This window comes from Fukomys damarensis, unplaced genomic scaffold (genome assembly GCF_012274545.1).
Source record: "Fukomys damarensis isolate Sample0158 unplaced genomic scaffold, DMR_v1.0_HiC HiC_scaffold_12, whole genome shotgun sequence".
Classification (NCBI taxonomy): domain Eukaryota; kingdom Metazoa; phylum Chordata; class Mammalia; order Rodentia; family Bathyergidae; genus Fukomys; species Fukomys damarensis.
The window spans coordinates 35766829-35789973 of record NW_022900924.1 but is presented as its reverse complement, the minus strand read 5'-3'; the positions used below and the strand labels follow the sequence as shown (position 1 = coordinate 35789973).

The following is a 23145-nucleotide window of genomic DNA, read 5'->3' as shown; positions in this document are numbered from 1 at the left end:
AAAAAAAAAAAAAAAAAAAAAAAAAAAAAAAAAAAAAAAGCCAATATCTTGATCTCAGACTTCCAGAACTGTAATAAAATAAATTTCTGTTATTTAAGCTACCAAGTCTGTGGTGCTTCTTTATGTCATTCCTTGTAAACTAATACATTCTTCATCATAAGAAAAAAATTAATGGTAGGTTTAACAGACTGAAAGATAATAAATCTTGAACCTCAGATTCTATTTCCCCCTGTAGAATTAATTAAAACACTCAATAAATCTCTAGATTATGTATCACAAACATCAGATCTACAGGTGCTGGGGAGATTAAGGAATGAAAAGTGTCTGCAAGTGAGAAAATAAAGAGTGGTGTGGACTGTACCCAACAAGAGAGTTTATGATTAACATAATAAAAGTGCTGATGCTACTCAACTTTAAAATAGTGTATGATGAAAGATAACATAGTTCTCAGTACAACTTAAAGGCTGTTACAAGAGTTGCAACTTTTGCCTAGATGTCAGTTTCTTCATATAAACCCTTTTATTAAATAAACTCTAAAATGTATTTGTGGCTTCAGCTTTTTAAAAGTCAACAATCATAATCTTTTCTCTATTGGAGGCATCCGATAGAAGGCAAACAACATTCTGAAGGTCATTTTAGCCTAGATTTTATTATATTGCAAGCCACTAAGTAACCAAAGTTTAATCAAATACTTTCTAGAAATTAATTAATTTTGAATATGAAAAAATGAAACATTTTCAAAACTAATTTTCTATACTTGTCCGAGTACCTCAGTTTTAGACTTTCATATGCATTTAGACAATTATTATTATCCACACTTCACAAATTGTCAAATGTGGACATTCTGTGGGTGCTTCAAACTCAAAAAGTTTGTAACTGAGTGAAGGAAGGCATGGGAAGTAACAGTCAGTGGAGGCAGGGAGCATCTCCACTCTGACATTTAGCAATGTCATTTTGCAATACCTAAGCCTCCCTATGGTTCAGTTCCCTCAGCATACAATAAAGTTGAACATTTATCTCACGGGTTTTTTGTGAGCACTGCTAAGAAATGCACCTAGAGCAACCTTTTTCAGGGTACAGCTGGGAATAGACATTGAAAGTGTGAAAAAGCAGTAGCAGTAGCAGTGCCTAATAACACTACAATAACAGCAGAAACAGGTCTATGGCATATTAAAGAAGAGAGGCCACCCATCTGTCCCCACAACACTAAAAGGAAATAGAAGCAGGGAATTTTTGTATTTTCTCAAGCTGTTTCTTAGCCTATATTCCTTACTTCCATAAATAGCAAAATCATACAACAGGTATCAGTACACAAAGAGAAGATCTTATTTAACACCTCTCTTTCCCACACCCATATCTTTCCTGCCTCCTAAATCTTGATGTCTCTGAAACCTATTGTATTTCTCCCTTTCAACATCTCTATAATCCATCTCCTCCTACCTTTTTTACTGCCTTATTACCTTTTGTCAGGATAAGCGATGACTTCCTAATTGTTGTCCTGATTCATAATCATTCGTATTCTCTCTCTCTCTCTACACACACTCACACACACACACACACACACACACACACACACACACACACTCATTCCACAACCTTCCTACTACCAAATCATGCCTTACTTTCTAACCATCATAGCCAATCATATGACTTGCACATTTAATCTTTGTTAGACCACATTATTGTTATTGTTTTGTAATGAAGTCTGAACTCTTTTGAAATGGCTGTGTGTTTTAGTAGGAAAAGCACAGATTTTGGTCCTTTAGAATAAATTCAGATGCAAGTTCTGCCATTGACTAGTTACATAAACACTTTCATTATTTTCTTCAACGAGACTTTATTTATTTATTTATTTATTTATTTATTTATTTATTTATTTATTAAGCAAGGAGCTTGCCATGTTCATCTCTATATCACTGTCAACGTCCAGAATGAAAAGGCAGTAACGGTTTGCTGGATGGATGTAATAGCCGATATCCCATCCCAAAATATGCTACTATGGCATATTAATTATTTTGAATTACTTGAAAAACAGCATGTTTAAAAAGATGAATCTGACCATCATGCTGTTTTAATCTAGCAGAAAATTAAATTCTCTAGTGAAAATATAATCTACCAATATCAGAAAAGAAAAGTAACATTTCTATCATCACTGATGGGATACTGAGTCTGGGATAGCTATATGTTATAGTGATACGGTATTTCTGACCACCTCACCCAATTAATTATCCTAGCCTAAACCCCTTTGTACTGTTGCATGTTTATAGTTTATTTTTCTTTGATCAATCTAGAATTTAAGAGCTGAATTCTGTGTTTGTGTCTCTCCATTTCCTTATGCAACATCTCTTGTCATATAAAACTGATACTAAACTAATGTCTTTGCATTTCTTCTGTTACACTTTCTTACATTAGTTTAATTCTCAGACCCAGCCAAATTAAAAGAAAACAAAATCCTAACAGAAGAAAGATAAAATTTTGTCTCCCTTCCAAATGAATGAGAAGACAGGTTACTGCAAATTTCCAGTTCTAGTAAAACTGGAGTCAATAAGTCTGGTCTAGAGAGTTATTTTACCCAATTTGATGGGTTTTCATTTTTATCATTTTATTTTTTTAACTGAGTTCATTGGTACGTTCTAGGTATACGGTACAGTTGCATTCATTATTGGGATCTTGTACCTTTACATGACAGGTCTTTGTTCTCATTTTTCCCCTTGTCCCTGCCCTCCCTTCACTCCCTCCCCATTTACAAGCACTTTATTTCCATTTTTTCATTTCCTCATATTTTTTTCTTTTCCCATATTACCTTATCCCTACCCTTCCCACTTTCCCTACACCTTTAGCCCTTTTCTTCCTATTTTACAATGTCAATTATCTCATTAAGATCTTATGTACTATTTTCCATTATATAAACATATTTGGCAAAATAAACTCTCCTAATGAAGATAAGTACTTCTCTCAACTAAACAGAATAAAACTTCTAAGGCCAAATCAGACACTTTATTTTATGGAAAAAAAAAAAGGATAACAAGATTCTAAGATCCATTAAATTCATGATTTAATTTTTGCAAAAGCATCACAAGCGCAGCAGGTCACTCTTTTGTAAATACTTGTTGGATTATTTTATGGTACCAGGGATCAAACTTGGGTCCTTGCGCTTGTGAGGCAGGCAGTGAGCCACTGAGGTAAATCCCTGGCTTTGGGATTTTCAATATAATAAAAAATATGATAGTTGCAGTTCCTCATCCCAGTATGCTTATAATTCAGAGGAATCTGGAGGAAGAGAAAGTAAATAAATAATCATAAAAATAGAGTATGGCTTTGAAGTTTGATAAGTGCTATGAAGAAAAATGGAATGTAATTCAGTCATTGTTTTCAGGAAAGTTTTTGTGGAAATGATTTTAAAAAATATAAACCATGAAGAAGAGAATTTATTTGGGGCTCACTGTGTAGTTAGGCTGGCTTTGAACTCACTAGGTAGTCTAGACTGGCCTCAAACTCATGGTGATCTTCCTGTTTTAGCCTCTTGAGTGCTGGGATTACATGTGTGTGCCTCCACAGCCAACTATACATCAGAATTTTAAGTGTGTAATGAAGAGAGTAATTTTTATTTTGAAATTGTGCTCATATGTTTTTTCAGCTTTAATTGTGTTTATTGGTACATTTTAGGTATACAGAACAGTTACATTCATTACTGGGATCTTGTACCTCTACATGACAAGTCTTGATTCTCATTTTTCCCCTTACCCCTGCCCTTCCTTCACCCCTTCCTCCCCTCCCCATCTACAAACACTTTATTTCCATCTTTTCATTATCTCACATTTTTAATTATATCAATGCAATCTACATTGTCTGGAATCTGATGTCATAGAAGACAGAGTGCATCTCTTGTTTTTGAACTGGGCTGATATATCTAATTACGAATTGCATGGGTAACTACTCCATAAATGGTACTGACCAAACATTTGAGAAAGGGTTAAAGATAATGAGACAAGATAAGTATGTATGACTTAGAGCATACCATAGCAGTCACTTAAATTCAGAGGTTAGTATGCTCATTAACCAATCTGAAGAACTATTAGCAATGGAAAATAAAGAGAGTAAAAATAAGTATCAAGAAATAACATATTACAATTAAATTAATGGAATTTAGGGAGGATCCATGAAAATTCCTGCAGCTTCTGCTGCTTCTTTATAATGTCATGGTTCTAATTTACCTCATTTATATTAATGAACAGAGGACTGCACAACTATTAGCATGATTGAAAATTACACTAATGCTCAGTAAATCTACTGCTAATTATGATGATTAATGAGAAATTGATCATCTTGGACCAAATTAACAACCTAAAGCAACTGAAATAGAGCAAAAGAGCTCTTTCTTGCTAACCCTGGTCTTTCGTCTTTTTTATTTAATGAAACTCTAAGCAATCTACTCAGCAATGTTATACACTAATTCACTATAACTATCCATTTACATAGATTTACATAGATTATATATTTCACATTTATGTATTTATTTGAAATAATTACTTCTAAGTACATTAAAATATAGTCTTCTGATTGGCTTTATGCTGTGTTAATGCTTCAGTATGAAACTGAATAATAAAACCAACCATATTTTTCTCTATCTGCTTTTAAGTAATCTGAGAGCTATCTCTTTCAAAAAAGAAATTATTCATTTTTGTAGTTATTAGAACTAACCATTGGGGATATGTCTTACCTATTCATTTAAATATTACTATTTTTCAAAAAAGTTTGAAGTGATGAAAAGAGAGATCTAAAGTTTTTTGTTTAATCAACTCAATATCTGACTTTCTGTTTTGATCTGTGACAAGAGTGATTTTTCTTTTCTTTTTCAAGAATACACTTTTTCTTAATTCTGTTTTTATTAAGACTAAAGTATGATATTAGTGTCTTATGCTTTGCTCTAGCTTATTTCTATCTTCTGCTGCTGCTAAGCATCCATGGAAACAAATCTGTATTTGATGTACACTGCTTGAATGCAGGGGCCCCACATGTGTGCTCAAGCACAAGCAAAAAGCTGCCAAGAATAAGATTCCTGTGGGCTTCCCAAGAAGCTCTTAATGAGGCAAAATTCTTTTGTTATAATGGCCTTTGTGCCCTGAAACTGGGGTTCTATCTCAAAATTGTACTTATTCTCTTATTATCAATATTCTTTCATTGTATTAAGGAATCTTATTTACAAGAAATGTAAATACACAAATGTAATTTCTTTGGTCTTGCCCATAGACTCACAGATCATAAATTAATTCACAACATATTTATTAAAGGACTGCTTTGTGTCAGATTCTTCACTAGGACTGGGGTCTTAATTATGCATGTGGCAAAATATTTTCATATTCAAGGAGATTCTATCTTAATTGAGTACACAGAAACAGGCAAACATTTAAATACAAGAGGTGTCACCAAAATAAAAGAACAAGGGTCTTGATAGTAGGTAACATCAGAAGCAAAGAAAATGGAACCCCCCTCTGATGACATGTAAGATGAGAGCACAATGGATGGCCAGTGGCTAACAGAGAGAAGAAATAGGACTCTTGGGTAATAAAATGGAGTTTATCACTGGACATAGATTAAAAGATGGTCAGTGGCATAAGAGAAAATATTTGAGGCTTAGGGCACCACAGTTAGTTACTAATTATTATGTATTAAATAAACTGTACTTTTTCTCCTCATTCTGTTTCTCCCTTTTCTACTCTATTCTCTTTCTCAGTAAATGTACTACCATCTAAATAATCAGGTAAGTGAAAAATTTATTTACCCTGAAATACTTGATTACTTTACCCTTACGTGTAAATAAGGAGATGTGAGCTTTAACTGTCTCTCACCATCACCTCTCTTTCCACTGCTAATGCTTGCACTGAGGTCAGCAGCACATCTCACTAGAATAGTCTCCTTGCTAGTCTCAGAATCTTGTATTTTCTTGTTTTGCACAGTTTCAGACAAATGCCACAATAACCATTCAAAAGTACAAAATAGGTCATGTCGCTGCCCAACAGAAAGTAGTTCATGTTTTACCATGACTAGTGTCTAAAGTTGAATGATGACAGGCTTAAGGATTTGGCCTTTAAAACCAAAGTGAAATAATGAAAGTTTTGGCCTAGACCTTAATTTATACAGAAGACTGTTTTAAGGAAATTGATGTGGCAGTAGCAAGGGAAATCTGGGGGTAAGACTAGTTAGGTAACTATTATAATAAGTCAGGCACATGGAACTAATGATCTAGCCTAAGATAGCCATAATCTCACAGATGTGCTGACTAAACTCACTTATATTTATGATCATGAATCTCAAAGGAGCACTCACAAATGCCAGACAACCCTCCTATAAATTCTATAGTAAATGTACTTCCCCACTTTCCAAGCTAATCTACATTTCTCATTTCCTCTCCCCTCAAAGTCCTAGCATCACCTTCCTTACTCCTCATTCTCCACTATTGTACTCAACAGTTCTTGCTAGAAAAAAATAGATTAGAAATTACCCCCATCTTTCTACCATAACATTTCCCACTCTACCTGTCTATTTCTCCATTCTTTTCATCTAAATATACGCCTTAGTATAGCCCTTAAAAAGAACAATACCATTAATTCCATAGCTCATTTCAGTTAACTTTTCATCTATTTGATACTCTTTTCAGAAGGAAATTCTGAAAATAGTTGTAGACATTTTGATATTTCATTTCTTTACTACTGAAATACTGGCTTAAAGTACATTCACAAATTCTGTGATATTCACTTCAAACTGTGAAGGCTAATTTCCATAGGAATCACCTTTGTGACACACATTAAATGAATAAAACAGTGCAGAAGTGACAGTAAGTATCTTCTGAACACAGGTCAGAAAAAGCTTCTCAGTCTCTCCTCACTGGCCTCTGGCTTGTGCTGTGGGAAAACCCGCAAGGCTCAGACGGGGTCTGTGAATAGGGCCAAGCACATGAAACTGTGGCCTCCTACCAACAACCAGTGAAGAATTAAGAACTTTAGCTAATGGCCTGTGACTGAGCCATTTTACAAAGGGTTCTTTAAGGCTCCTATGTAAGCCTTTAAATGAATGCAGCCACACCCAATATTTTAACTGCCCCTGATGAGAGACCTTCAGTTAAAACCTACCTAAGCAATATATTTGAATTCCTAGTCTAAGAAGAGTCATGAAATAATAGTTGTCTGCTGCTTTTAAACCACTAAGCTTTGGCTTAAAAAAAAAAAAAAAACTTACCATAATGCATAAGTAATACAACCACTTCCTATTATTTAAGGACTAATTAGATTTTGCAATGAACACTTCAATAAACTGTTTCTTACGTTGAATTGCCTAATATCTGGTACATACACAGAACTGTGTCTGGCCCTGAGAAGTGTTTGTGTGCTTTTTGTTAAGATACGTATCACTACTATTGTTACAGGAAGCAGTGAGAATAGATGACTTACCGAGGGCTGTCATCTTGTAAAACCCCAAGGCTCTCCGTCCTTGTCTTCGCTACCTCTCATAGCACAGGATATAAATGTCTGGTCCCTTATCAAAATGTACTTTTCCCTTAAGCCTCTTGGTATCATCCTCTCGTATAGTATTTTCATGGATTATTCTGCCCTTTTAGACCTCTGAATATTGAAATCCATGATTCTGTCCTCTGCTCTTCTCTCTGTTTACACAGCTGACATAGGTGATTCTACCTAACACTAGCGTGTTTATATATCATTATTTTTCTATGACCAAGTCTTAATCTACAGCCCTGATCTCTTCCATGCGTTCTGCATATATATATAGATATTCTAAAGATTGTTATGGGATATCTATTAGTCTTCTTAAACTTAGGATGCCCAAATAAGAACACTTGATTACCTAAATACATTTATTTTATTTGTTCTGCCACTAACATTTAAGCTCTATGGATATAGAAGTGTTTCATGCAGAGTATTATGTGCTAGGGAGTACGCACTTAATACAGTGTCAGACTCTTAATAAGTATAGTAAAAATTTGTACAAATGGATAGTTTTTATATGTGAAGAACGAATGTAAGGAATCATTTCAAACATGTAAAAATGTAAATAATTTTTAAAATCCCACTAAAAACCTATATTCGGGGCCAGGAATTTAGTTCAGAAACACTGTGCCTGCCTTGCAAGGGAAAGATCCTGAGTTTGATCCGTGGAGCCAAAAAAAACTATTTTCTGAAAAAATATTTAGTAACACGTAAATTATATGAAGAAATAAATTGTTTTGGTACATGCATGCTTAAATAATTTATGTTCATTTGAACTCTAAAATTGTTTATATGCTATAAAATATAATAGCTGATTACTTTCATTTAGGCAATTGGGAAACTATTTTCAAATAATACTTCCCTGCCATTTTAGACTTCTTCCAACCTTGTCAAATAATAACATTGCTCATCTATACACGAAATAAAAACTTATGAACCACAGCCCTTTCCAAACCCTATGCTTTAATATATTTTTCAATTGGCTAACATTTTGTTGAGTTCTTAACGCGTTCCAACCACTATGCATCTAGTGTGATATAAAGGGAAATAATGCTTAATTCTTGTTAGTAAACAAGACCATGGCAGAGACAGTCATTAAACCAATAATCATACCATTCAAAAGGGTAAGGGCTATTTACCTGGGGTTGAAAGGTACAGGCAAACTGTGATGTGGAAGCTGGAAAACACTTCTGGAGATGCAGTGTATCTCATACGGTATAGATACTATACAGTCTTCCACACACAGAAAACGCATTCATTCAATGAGAATTCTTCCTAGTGGCTGGAAAATTTTTCCTTTATCTGTTTAAGTAAACATTGAAGCCAGCTATAAATTTCATATTTTCCACGCAAATGTCACTGATTCATTCTTAAAACAGCTTTTTAAAACCACCGATACATTACTAAATATAAACTCTAAAGTATTTATATTAGTTCTATAAATGTTCATGATGAATTATTATTCATTAATTTTGATTCTCTATTTTTTTCATTCAACACACCAACCTTTCCAATATCCTAGGTTGCTGGGTATCAGTGATTCAAGTGAGGTAAATTAAGCCTGACATCACCCAGGTCATATAACGAGAACATCAGTCCAAGGATAGCTGCTATTTTCTCTCAGCCCACTCAGCTATGAAACAAATATTCCTTAAATCACTTTGCTTTTGACTATTGAGCATTAAGTTCCCTGTAACCAAGGAAACAGGTTTCAGCTCCTGGCTTAACAGACAGAAGCAATTATCTGTCTGAGGTGAGGGTCTGTCCTCAACACACTTCTGAGCTAATGCATCACACTCCTTAACCTTTCCTTAACTTCTTCCTGCCAGTGATTTATACTCACAACTCTCTTCCACCTAGTATTTTTTTTCCATGCTACTTGTGAGACTTCCCAATTTGAAATTATTTACAATAGTAAAACTTCCTCCTAGTTGAGACAGACTGTAGACTTTAGACTTAAACAAAAAGGGATAATAACTTTTTTTTCTTAATACCACTAGTAAGAGTGACAAATTCAAGGCAGGAATCTGAGGGGCTTGGCTGGGTGGTTTTGGGTTAGAATAACTCCCAAGGTTTCATTCAAGCTATTGGCTAAGGCTGCTGTCTCCAAAGGCTTGAGAGTGGCCCTAGGATCTGCTTCTAAATTCAGTCCCATGGAAGTTAGCAACAAGCCTACCGTCTTCACCAAATGCCCCCTCCATCCACCTGTACACGATATAACAGTTGTCAAAGAGAAAAGGTGAGAGTATACTTAAAATATATATTTATGAGAAGGAAATACATGGCAAAGAAGACTACTTGATTTTCTTCTTCTAATATGGTTATGAGAAGTACTTGTAAAATTAGAACTACAGATGATAATCAAGGATTTTATTAAAGAGAGACAGAAGTTTCATGGTCTTTCATAACCTAATGTCTGAAGTGATATTACATCACACACATCCAATTCGCTATGCTATTGCAGGGGACTGCACAAGAATACGAAAATCAGAAGTCAAAATTGGTGAGGCCAAATGAAAGCCTGGCTACTCCAGGATTAATGTATTAATGTGAGAATGATATGAGTTAATATCTGTAAAATATGTAGAATTATTTCTGGCTCATAATAAATGTTATCTATGTTTTATGTATGCACAATAAACACTGTCATTAGATATACACTTAAAATTCTGTGTGAGCTGGGGTAAACTTTGCAGATAATCTTCTCATATTCTCAAATGGCCAATACCACACAGAATTATAATCTCACTACTGCCAATAATAATGGGACCCAATCATGTATATAATCTCTATGTCCCTCAATTTCCTTAGTGGAAGATACTATAGTACCAGTACAACAAAATCTATGCTATCCTTTTTACATCCAATTATCCAATGTTTCTACCAGTTTCCCTTGCCCTTTCTGTTAAAAAAAAATAAAGAGGAAAAATATATTTCTTACCCATTTAATTCAAAACTTTTAATCAAGGTGGCAATCATTTTCAAGGCTCTCTTAAAATTTAAGATTTCTTTCTAAGCAACAATATTTTTAAAATTCTAGAGATTCTTTTCTGATTTTTTTCCTATAGAAATAATATTTGTTAAGTTTCTATTCAAAAGATCTTTCATTTTTTATAATAGAAGATAATTTTCAAAATTTCTTTACTTTTCTTGAAAATTTTATTTTCCTATATTAGGCTCATCTTAAACATCTTCTGAAAATATTCATTGCATATTCACTTTTATAGTCTCCAGATTTCTTCTCTTGGTAAATTAGTAAATAAATTTTAATCTATCTATTGCTATTCACTGTAGGCATTATTGGACCTGCCAACTGTCACTATATCTTAATACATCATAAAATAAACACTATATACAATTAATAAGAATTTCAATTAATTTATGTTAAATTTTGCCTGATAGTTTACTGATACAAAAAATGCACAGCTAAATTAATTAAAATGCATACTTATAAGAAGGAAACATGTAAAAAACTAGAATATGGGACTTTATTATTTTAAAGGAGAAGTCTACCTTCCAGGTTATGGGAAGTATTTATAATACCTGAAACTATGAGTACTTTAAGTAAATCTATCAAATATTTTATAAAAGGTAAACTTATAATGAAATAGTATTTAATTCAATACCACTGAAGATTATTTTCCTAAAATTTCTATCTGTTCACTAACTACAATGTTATATCACAAATATTACTGATATCTAGATGGACAAGTAACATAGAATGATTTCTATTAATACCTTTTTATTATTAGTCTCAAATTATTACTTTGGGTAATAATTTAGAATAGATAAATACTCAAATTTTAATTGCTTTTCATTCATATTTTGTTCAAATTTAGTATGCTTGGTTGAATTTTTAAGATTCGCTATTAGAGTTCAATCAAATGGCCATGTTTAATGCAAGAAAACTCTAGTATTGCTGTGTTCTTTAAAAACAGGAAGAGTCAGAATTGCTCACCAATTATGGTGCTATTTATGTATGCTAATTCTAAATTACAGAAGAATAGAACTGGAAGAGACTCAATATTGTAACCTGTAACTCTATAGGTGAGAATTGTGATAACTGGAATCACAGAGTAGCATACCAAAAACCAACAATACACTTAACGCAGAATCAGGCTTTATCACTTATTGCTTGATAGTATCCAAATCATTTCATATATAAAAGACCTTGTGGACACAGCTCCAGCCACTCTAAAACATTAACCACAAAGTCTTCCTTATATGGTGTTGCACTGCACTACCCAAAACCCATCACAATAAGTCAGACTAAAACATATTTGTGAGTGGCCAGGAAACTATACATTGAGTAAGTGCTTTGAGGGACAGTAATCAACTTAAAACTGCTATGCACAGTAAAACAAACAATAAGACAACCTAAAGAGTGTTATTTTTCATACTACTCTTCAGAGAGGAGTAATATTTAATTCAATGAGTAACCCCAAAATTAGATCTCTCCACATAAAAAACCCAATCAAAAAAGACCAGTTAAAATGAACAGACACTTCTCAAAAAATGTACAAATTGTGAATAAATACATGAAAGAATGTTCAGCTTCTTTGGCAATTAAAGAAATACAAATAAAATAACACTGAGATTCCATCTTACTCCAGTCAGAATGTTGATCATCAAGGTCTCAAAAAACAATAAATACTGGTGAGGTTGTGGGGAAAAAGAGAACACTTCTACATTGCTAGTAGGAATGTAAACTATTACAACCACTCTGAAAATCAGTATGGAGATTCTTCAAAAAACTGAAAATAGGGCCAGGGATAGCTCAGTGGTTCCGCCACCTGCCTCACAAACACAAGGTCCTAAATTCAATCCCTGGTACCAAAAACAAAACAAAAAACACACACACACACACACACACACACACACACACAAAAAAAAAAAAACAGAATAGAAACTCCATTTGTCCAAGATATATATCTTCTAGGTATACAAGAATAAACATTTTACAGCAGCACAATTCACAATAGCTAAATTATGGAAATGGCCTATATACTCATCAACAGATGAATGGTTAAAGAAAATGTGACCATTTGAATATATATTATTTGGAATACTATTAATCCATGAGGAAGGATAAATTGGAGTCACTTGTAGGAAAATGGATGGATCTGGAGACCATAACACTAAGTGAAATAAATCTGACACAGAAGGATAAATATGGTATGGTTTCTCTTATATGAAAAACACTAAATCATTTAAAGAGCAAATTAAAAAAAAAAAAAAGAGATTGTAGGAAACTGGAAAATTGACTTGTGGTGATGAGAAGGGAACCTGAGGAAGGAGTGAGAGGAGAAGGCAAGGGACAGCAGGAGCAGAAATGTTCAACATAAGATGTATTCTCCAAGAAGAATGGAATTATTATGTACCACAAACGTATACTGATAAAAGTTAAAGAAAACAATTGTATGCAAAATACAGACAAATCTGTCAAATACAATGAATATCAACACACAAGTAAAGAAAATAATCTATGTAGAATATGAATGCTGAAATGCTGGATGCAGTTAATTCATTTGGACCGTAGGCAGTGGGCATGAGATTACTGAAATGTAGAACTCTCACTCTCAAAGCTTATGCAACCTCTCTTTGCCTGGAAATTATGAATTACCACTTACCATGCAACAGACATGCTTCCAGAAAAACATGCTAAACTCCTCTTTCAATGTCTTTGCTTTCCCAGATCATCATTTAATGAACATAATCACATGGCACCCCTTGGGATCTTTGACAGTGGCCTCAATGAATCATCTGGCAGAGAGATTCTGCAATGCATCATGCCCAGCAATCCTGTTAAAGTTTGGGGAATTGCCACAGTAATGCCCCTCTGGGATACAATTCCTTAGATCAATTGCCAGTTGCTTATTTCTAGGGTCTATGCACAGCAGGCAGCATAATGGCACAAGAGAATCTGCTTTGCATACAAAACAACAAGCTTTAAGAGTAGGATCTACCTTTATTCAATTTTAAGGTATTTACAATGCCTATTTTCAGATAGTTTATGATCCTACTGACCCTGTGAATAGCTATCAAACAATTTACCAGTAACATCAAGCCAGCTGAGTCACTAACAGTGCTGAACAAACACATATGCTACTGCAAAAGCAATTGGAAATTGGCCTGGTTTCCACAAACTAAATCTTGCAATATTCTAATTTCACTAAGTACATTATGATAAAACAGTTTTTATGAAACTGTGCCACAGTTGCTCCAAAAGCAAAAGTCCACCAAATTCATGTCACAGTTTCTGGAATTAGATTTTTGTTCTAGCATCAAATCCCAATTCAAGGAGAGTCTGTAATATACTTCAAGAGAACAGACTGACGTTTTTGGAAATAATTAGCTTTTGAAAGATAGTTATTATATAAACAATTGATTACACTGCTAAAGTGCTTATAAATACCTCATAAAACAAACTGAATATGAGCAATTACATTATCTACAAGCAACAACTGATATAATTATATTTACTATGATGGTACAAGATAGCCGTTACCAACTTCACACTGACTGAATATAAGCGGCCTAAATATTGAAGAAACTCATCAAGAATCAAAATATATCCCAGTTTCAATAAATATGTTACCTTATTCATAAAGTAGGAAGAATAAAAGAAAACTAGGAACAAAAGAAATATGCGTATGAAACAGTTTTATTATTTCAACTACATAGTATTACCGTGTTACCATTTGTTTCTAATAAAAGGTTTCCTAATGAAAAGGAAACTGGAAGATAAGTTATTTGGTCTGCATACATAATCAATAATTGAATTTTCCCATTTAAATTTCAATAACTAATAAATAGAGTATTTAAGTTCTGAAGAATTAATAAAATGTGGTCATATAACATATATTAGAATCTCTGGGCAATATCATCAGACACCTATAACATGGTCCCCCATTTGGAAATAAAGGCACATTTTGAATATATTAATTTCTTTGGTAAATAGCTATTGAACATGTAGTGTATTCTAAGCAGTCACTAAATTATAGGAATAAAAATAGAAGTATGAACTTAAATTCACAGAGATTAGATGAAAACAGATTTATAAGTAAGTAGTTGTCATAAAGCAAATAAATAGACTCCAAAGAAGTCTGAATTGCGTTCAATGTTGAAACAAAACCCAAGCAGTGAATTCCATCTGGGGAGGATGACAGGCTGTGCTATGGGGAAAGTTTATATGAAGGATGCATACATAGGATGCGGAGGTCTTTTTCATCTTTGAAAGATGGAGAAAAACCCCCAAAGACACTACGTTAGCAGACTACATTGGCAATGAGGATACTCAGATGGTAGTTTACCAAGGTTAATGCAGAGTTTACAAGCATAGGCATGAACTCATTGAACAGAAACAAAGTACCGGCCCTCCTATTTTGCTAATTTTCCCCTTTGATCTAATTTAGACACACTGATTCTCAAAGCCTGCTTTATTAAGTTCTTTGAACTTCTCTAGTCTCTTGAAAACAGTCAGTAAAATGAAACTATTAATCTGTCATGTCTTAAAGTTAATATGCTATATTCATTTAATCATTCCAATACACTCCTAAAAATGGATGAGAGTCCCAACAATTACAAGTTCAATGCACCCTTTCTTGGGATAGGATCAACATTTGAAAATATTTAGATTTTGGGGTTTTCCTTTTATAACCTCCAGACGCTATGTTAGGTATAATCCAACCTAAATTCTCTTTCTACGTGTTAGAAAGTCTACTCTAATTAAAATAGAAACAAGAATCTCAATTAAAAAAGCAATAAAATAAAAACAATAAAAAGCCCCTCTCTTTTTCCTCATCCAGGCCTAGGCCCAGGAGACAGTAGCGACAAAGAGGAGTTTAATCTGTTCATGTCCCTTCCATTCTTTTTACCCGCTTCTGACTCTTAGTGTTGTGCCTGCTCTTGTTGCCTGGAGGTGAGAGAGAAGGAATGAGAAAAGACTGATAATCAGCAGGTCTCTTCTGACTGTCAAGGTGCAATGAATGCAAAAGAGATGGTCTTTAAAGGAACTGTGGAAATTTTTAGAACTCCCTGGATACAGTATACTTGCCAATTTTTTTAAATGTGTAGTGAACGATATGCATTTTTATTTCTAGAAAAAGATATGTATAAATAGATATAATGCCCTAGCTGATAGCCTATGGAAGCCATTTTTCTTCATTTTACCATTTTCATTACTTGAATAGCCACGTCAATCTTTTCTAGGCGTAAGAAAAAAGTTTCCAATTACATTTTATAAAGTCAATGAATTTTACCCTTTGAATTACATTTATTTATTTATTTATTTTTCTTTTTATTGTGTTTATTGGTACAATCTAGGTCTACAATACAGTTACATTCATTACTGGGATCCTGTACCTTCACATGACAGGTCTTGGTTCTCATTTTTCCCTTGTCCCTGCCCTCCCTTCAACACCCCGCCATTTACAAACACTTTATTTCCATTTTTTCATTTTCTCATAATTTTTTTTTCTTTTTCCTTGTTCCCTTTCCCCTACCCTCCCACTTTCACTTTGAATTACATTTAGATTCATGAAGTATATTTATAATAAGCTTCCTTAAAAAGATAAATAATATATTATTGTTAGTGGATATAGACCTTTCAGAAATCTACACTAAGCACAATTGAATTTGCAAATTTAATGAATTATCCAGAAGACACATACCTCAACTCTTAAATTACAAAACCTTTAATTATTATATTTGTAGATGTTTTATGAACTTCTCTTACCATGTCTTTTAAGCCAGTATAGACACAAAAGGCAGAGGAGTAGCAACAGGTTACTCAGGTCACCAAACTTTTCCATTTCCATTTTACTAAGTTATTCTCCATTTTATATCATTTTAATATTTTCTACTTTTTTATTGGATATAACACATTTCATGCAGAGGAATATTTACCAAGTATACTAAATTATATCCCATTGGACTAAAAGAACAAACACATCAGCATATAGCTTGACTATAGATACATTCAATATATTCTCTTTGCTGAATTTAGCCAAAAAGTTATCCAACTGGCTTTCCTGTCTCAACATGTTTATTCTTTTTATGGTCGCCAGCTATTTACTACTATTATCTAAACACATCTAAATTTCACTGTCAATCTATAAAATGGAGTTTCAGTCAATCACAATATAATGTACCCTAAATGCAGTACAATCTTCACTTAATGAATTAATGTTTATGCAAATTTAAGCTTTAATGAAGCTACAGAAAGTTTCATTCAAGTTATATTTGCAAAACATTTCCGAAATGGCTTTAAAAAAGAGGGGGCAGAAAAAACTAATTTTTTGGTTGTTAGAATACCCCAAACATTTCACGTCAGACTTAGTTTACATTCTCCAGAGAGCTTATTTATTTGTATCATAAGTTCTTGATTTGCCTGATTAGTACAGTGATCTTGGTGCCCAGCATTAGGTGTGCTATACTAAAAGGAACCTTGCAAATAAGACTTTGCCAAATGGACCATTGTTAATGGTATCAGAACTTGGTAGAATATGCCAAGACCACAGCTAAAAAGACTCCTAAGAATGGTGACATTAAAATTAATTTCATAGATTTTTTTACAAACAAGATTATAAAAGAGTAAAAGATTTATTAAAAATTTAGCTTTACAATTTTTTTCTTGAAGCCTAGCCACTAAGGACAAAGTAAGTGCTTTGTGTGTGCTGCTTTGTGGGTTTGGTATTGATCAAGGAAACGCTGAACAAGTAATTAGAAAATAATTAATTCCACTTAGAAATAATAGAATATGGGATACAGATGCACATTTCTTACTGTTTTTAGGTGGATGAGGTAGACTGCTCAGGGAGAAAGTCTACCAGACTGGCACATGGAAAACGTGACAAATGTTTCCTGTATTAAAAGAATATCCAATGCCAAAGTTCAGGTGAATGAACATTATTTACCAACTTTGTAATGTATGTCAGGCCTGCATCTACTTTACTTATCGAGCCAAACTTGCTTTTTTGTCTTTTCTATTACACATAGGAGATAGCATTGACTTTCATCAAAATATCTGCAAAAGACAATGTTGAAAATACAGTATAAACTAACTCACTCCTGAAACTTACGTGAAGGCTATAAGAATAAATAAGCGCAAGTCCTTGTGTTGTTTGTTGGTGTACTCCTGCCACCTAAGACCATGTCTGTCACGTGGGAAATATTCAATAAAGATTTACTGAAGCAGACAAAGTGCGGCACAAGAGAAAAAGAGAAATGGGCAGGGGAGAGAGAAGAGGAGGAAAGAAAGAAGAATGATAAACAGGCATGTCTGTTTATGACCTGGATCTTCTCACACTTCTGCACCTCAATAAATTGGTTCTCCAGGAAGCAGTATAGTCTAAGAGTTGTGGTTGTAACTTTTGAAATCAGACCTCACTTAATCTCACCCTTTACATTTATTAATCATATGATTTCAGCATATTGGTGGACATTTGTAAGCCTCGATATCCTTTTCTGTAAAACTGGGATAATTATAACAATAGTGATTTCCACATAGCTATTGAGGGAATCAAGTATAAAAATATCTTTAACAAACTCAATGAATATTACCTCCTACAATTATTTTTTTTTTACTATTAATCTTCCTTAATAAATTGGCTCATATGTGATATGTTTTAAAATTTAACATCCTCATTCATGAGAGTGAAAGAGAAAGGCATAAACTTGAGCAGATGACATTGGGTGTGTTCAGGGTGGTCCAGCCATAGACATGAACTTGAACAGTACCAATCAGTCAATGATAAGGTCTCCCCACTCACTGCCCACAAGGGATATTATGCAAGGTTCTTTATTCCCATATGTAGATAAAAATCTTCGGTTCAGAGTGTGAATCTCTTTTAAAGGCAACATCATAGGCTCCACTCTATAAGGTTGAATTAAGTACAGCGCAAATACAACCACCTCAGCAAACTTCTGAATTGTCTTCCATTACTTTATTACCATTTTCAGGCAAGTATTCCTCTTTATTATCTGTGCGTGTCTGCCTTCTTCACCCGATAGAGGGAAGGGCTCATGTAGTTCAGTACCAAAGTGTTGCAGTTTATGGGCAACACCAAATTCAAACACCCTTACACTGCTTTATTTTTTATTCAAGTATCTCTGACATGATAGAGAAATTGCTGCCACATGCAATTCCTATGGAAAATGAAGGAAAGCAGCAATTGATTTGAGCTGGAGTCTGAGGATTGAGGATTCAGTCAGAACTTTCATGTTATAAGAGTTATAATGGGAAATACTGATTTATTTGTGAGATGAACATCTACTACAGTAGCTACTTTACTACCTGCTGAGTGTGCTAAAGATTCAAATGTAAGACAGGCATCTACTTGAAGTGTGTATAAAAAATTAGTCCAATGCAATGTGCTTAGTGCTATTTAAGAAAGACAAATAAATTACAATAGTGGCCACAAAATAGAATCTGGAGAATGAGTGGCAGTATCCAAAAGCAGTATCTAGAAGCTCCAGTAAAGGAAAAGTTTATGGTAGTGTTCGTTTTTTGGCCCAGGCAGAGTATGAGTTTACTAAAGGAATTATGTGGTGAAAAGCCTTTGAAGAGAAAAAGCATATTCCTGTGCATAGGAGAATTAAAATGCCTGAGATGAGAGAGAGAGAGAGAGAGAGAGAGAGAGAGAACTGCATGCCTGTAATATAAAGCTCAATTTAGAGAATAAGAGCAAAAATTATGATTGATCCTGAATGACATGGGACATCACTAATCATTTAAAGGAAGGAAATTCTATGCCAGTAATAAAGGGGGTATAATAGTAGAAAAATTAAAAAATCATCTCACAAATATTTACATAAAATATTTTAATTATTTTACTAAATGTTTTGAGGTAAGAGTTATGCAACAAAGGTTTATATTGATTTGATTACAGCATTTGAAATTGAAGGCATACTTACTTTAATAAGTAAAAAGAAAATAAAAGCTACTAGGGTGCTTTTTTTTTTTTTGTACTAGGGATTGAACTTGGGTTCTTGCGCTTGCGAGGCAGGCAGCACAAATACCGAGCTAAATCCCTGGCTCTGAGATGCAACTTGTATTAACTTCCTCTAAAGATGTATCATTTTACCAAGCACAATCAATTTTAGAAGGACTAGAGGAATAAAAGAACACATATACTTTATCAGTGTCAGCATGAAGTATTCTTTCAAGCATAACCCCTGCCCACACCCTTGCAAGTATACATCTAAACACTTTTCCCTATAGTGCTGTTTTTCTGTGTTTGTATGTGTTCTGTTGACTCAATTGGGTCACACCTGTGGATATATTGCTCCATAGTATGAGCTTTCTGGTTGAGTCTTACTATAGCATTTATAAGGGTTAACATTAGTTTGCTATTCTACCTGGAAAAGTTAGTGTTTTTGTCCTCCCTCCTAAAAACCAGTCATCCCTGAACTCATGAAAATACTCCATTCATGTCACTAAGTAGAGTTTCTATAGGTCCTCAGTTCAGGAAGTGATATGCTGAGGGATATTTCATGATTTTATATATAAAATTCTTTCCACTCATTAAAAATGTAGGAAAATGAAAAATACAAATTGTCAAATTTACTACTAGTTCATTGATATCTTTCTTTTCTCTTGATAGTATTTTCTCTATCCTTGTATCCTTTATCTAAATAAACAGGTTAAGAAGAATATAGATTCACTAAACATGCAGACAGATATATAGACCAAAGAGAGATATTATAGTTATACAAATGCACACAGCTACTCGACACATGGAATCGTAATACTTATTGTTTTATTACCTACATAAAATTTACTGTTACCATGACCAACCTTTCATTTTATTATTTTTCTATAATACCACTTAATGACTACTAAGTATGTTCATATTATGGACATAGTAGTATTTGTTTCAAATTTTTGAAAACATAAAAATAAATTTCTTGGGGGAAGAGAGGCTAGGGGAATTGGGGAAAATAAGAACTAAGATACATCATGTAAAGGTACAAGAACCCAATGATGAATATAACTGTATTGTCTACCTAAATTTTATCAATAAAATATGTTAAAAATAAAGATGAATTTCTGGCAAAGTTGCACACAATCTTATTGTGTAAGGCATTAGTTCCTAAAATTGCTGTTAACTTAAATAGTACCTAAAAGTGCCCCTTTAAAATGCTACACATACCTCAAGAAAATGTTAAAAATAATCAAAGCCCAAATATAAAAACAATTTTAATTGTCAAGAGTGCCCACATAGTTTTAAATTCAGTATTTCTTGACTATGATAAAACAAAATCTCCTGTGATGAACAAAATGATGTATGTATATTACACAGTGATACATAATATGAAAAATGCATTTATTGGTTAAATCGGTCAAATCAAGACTATTTACAAGCCTGAGTGAACAATCAAATTTTGTGCTTCTCCAAATCTATGAGACATGACATGAAAAACTTTTTTTTTTGGTACTGGGGAACAAACTCAGGACCTTGCACTTGAGAGGCAGGCAGTGATGAAAACATCTTTGAGGGACTTTGCAGAGATGAAGCTTCTCAAAATCTACTCCTTTTCTTATTCACATCAATTAGGTCTATCGTCAAACTGAGGCATCTACATTTTTATCAAGTATGGAAGATCTGTGGACCCATTAAATTTTCTCTGTAGAGGGCTAGGGAGTAAATATTTTAAGCTTTGGTTGTCTTTGTCAAATATTTTTCTTTTGTTTTTTTTGTGATTCTGTTGGATTTTTATAAATCTTTAAAAATAAAGTTCTTGGCAAACTTGGCCATAGGAAACTAGATCCTAGGGTGTTTTTGACCTACTTTCAGTAACTATAGGTTGCTGACCCTTGTTCTCCATGATCCTGATTCAAATAATCCATAACAGTCTGAGCACTCCTACCAAAAACCAGTGCACCAGGAGGAGTACATGAAAATTCTGATTCTATTACATGCTATTATTTAGTGTCAACTGGTAATGTCATTTTCCCAACTCTAAGATAACATTGAAAGCATAATCTTCTACTGGGAGTTTAGCTACTGTAGTCCTGGGTAACTGTTTTGTTTGTTTGTTTATTTTTGGCAAAATCCTAAAGGAACAGAGCCCTGATGATTTGTCTATAATGAACTATGAGATCACACTAAGCTTCCATTATAAAGGACAATGGTGTTCTATGTTGATAGTATGGTTCTTGAGCGCTTGATCCTGCTCCATAATCTTAGGTTATAGGTGGAATTTTAAATTAACAAAGTGCAAAATACAGTTAGAGCCATCATGGCTGATTATAAACTTTGCTCTTTTTATACCAGTACAGATTTTACTTTGTGATGTTGGCTGCAATGAATCGACATGGTTTTCTTAAAATGTGACTTTGACATTCCACTCGTTAAGAAGTGGAATCACCTTAGACTTTGAAATTGGTCAGGTTTATAACCATGGCAGAAAGGACATTATAGGACTGCTGAGGCTAGACCATAATCATCAGTACAGCTCCCAAACGGGTCTCTGGGGACATCTGTAGCTGTAACAATGTGAAAAAGGCCCCTATTAAAATGCCACAAGTTAAGTGCTTTGGCTTGAAAATCTGTCCCGCCAAAATTCATATTTTAAAACCTTTATGCTCAAGGTGCTAGTATTAGAATGTGGAGATTTTCAGAAGTGATAGGTTATGAAAATGGAGCCCTAGTAAATAGAATTATCACACTTTTAATCAGTCCTCGAGAGATGCCCTCGTTCTGCAATGTGAGATTATAGCAAGAAGACAGCTGTCTCTGAAGAAGTTGGTCCTCACCTCAATCTTAGACTTTCCAGCACACAGAATTGTGAGAAATGATTTCTATTATAAGTCAGTTAGTCTACGGTATTTTGCTGTAGCTCTGAAAAGTAAGCAGTAAGTATTAGAATAGAAAACACAGGTGAGAGCTGAACCTAAAGCAAACATCATTGAACACACAAACACGTGCAGATGCCTATAGAGGTTTTCAGTTTTTCACCGCTGAGACAGCACAGCCATCAAGTCTAGCCCTGGAGGCCGCGAATTCGCAGAAGAAAGAAAAGCCATCTTCACTCTTTTCATTCTAAACTCCTAGCCAACAGAAACCATGAACAAATATAAACTTATTTTTACAGTCTTAAGGCATTCAGTTTGGGGATGATTATATTTTATAGTAATTGTAACAGTAACTGAAGAGATAAGTGTTATAGAATGCCATTCTCAGTGATAAATGATAAATTTCAAGTTCATAAAAAATTTGGAATTCTACGTAGACATCCATGACAATGCTTATGAGCCAGCAAACTCCAAAGACATCTTAGGAAATTCTAAATAATAAGTATTTGGTTTTTAAAAGAAGTAAATTAAATTGATGGCTTAGCTAGCAAAAATTAATAGTATGTCAAGTATGAAATATCAAAAATGTTAACAATTTAAATAAATATAATTGTATAAAATGAAAAACTAGCATTTATAATTACATTGCATATTACATAGATGTATATAGGAAAATTGAATGCTCATCACTAAAATGGCAATTAATTTACCATAATAAAATATATTTTGTATTAGACAAAGCCCTGAATAAATATTTAAAAATTAAGAGATGAATGACAGCAGGACATATATGTATACATAGCAGTATATGTGTTTATGTATGCATGTGTGTTAATGTGTATA

General features: G+C 33.6%; 1 protein-coding gene across 3 annotated transcripts in view; it reads right to left on the bottom strand.

Annotated features, from left to right (window-relative positions):
* Naaladl2 (N-acetylated alpha-linked acidic dipeptidase like 2) overlaps nt 1-23145 on the bottom strand; it is an 853454-nt gene that overhangs the window by 762206 nt on the left and 68103 nt on the right. For 2 of the 3 annotated variants that reach the window (XM_010632422.2, XM_010632426.2), the window contains exon 2: nt 8642-8804. The exons of the other annotated variant lie outside the window; for it this stretch is intronic. In XM_010632422.2, coding sequence (XP_010630724.1) covers nt 8642-8714 — 73 coding nt within the window. In that variant the 5' untranslated portion in view covers nt 8715-8804. The remainder of the gene's footprint in view (nt 1-8641; nt 8805-23145) is intronic. 3 annotated transcript variants of the gene reach the window in all.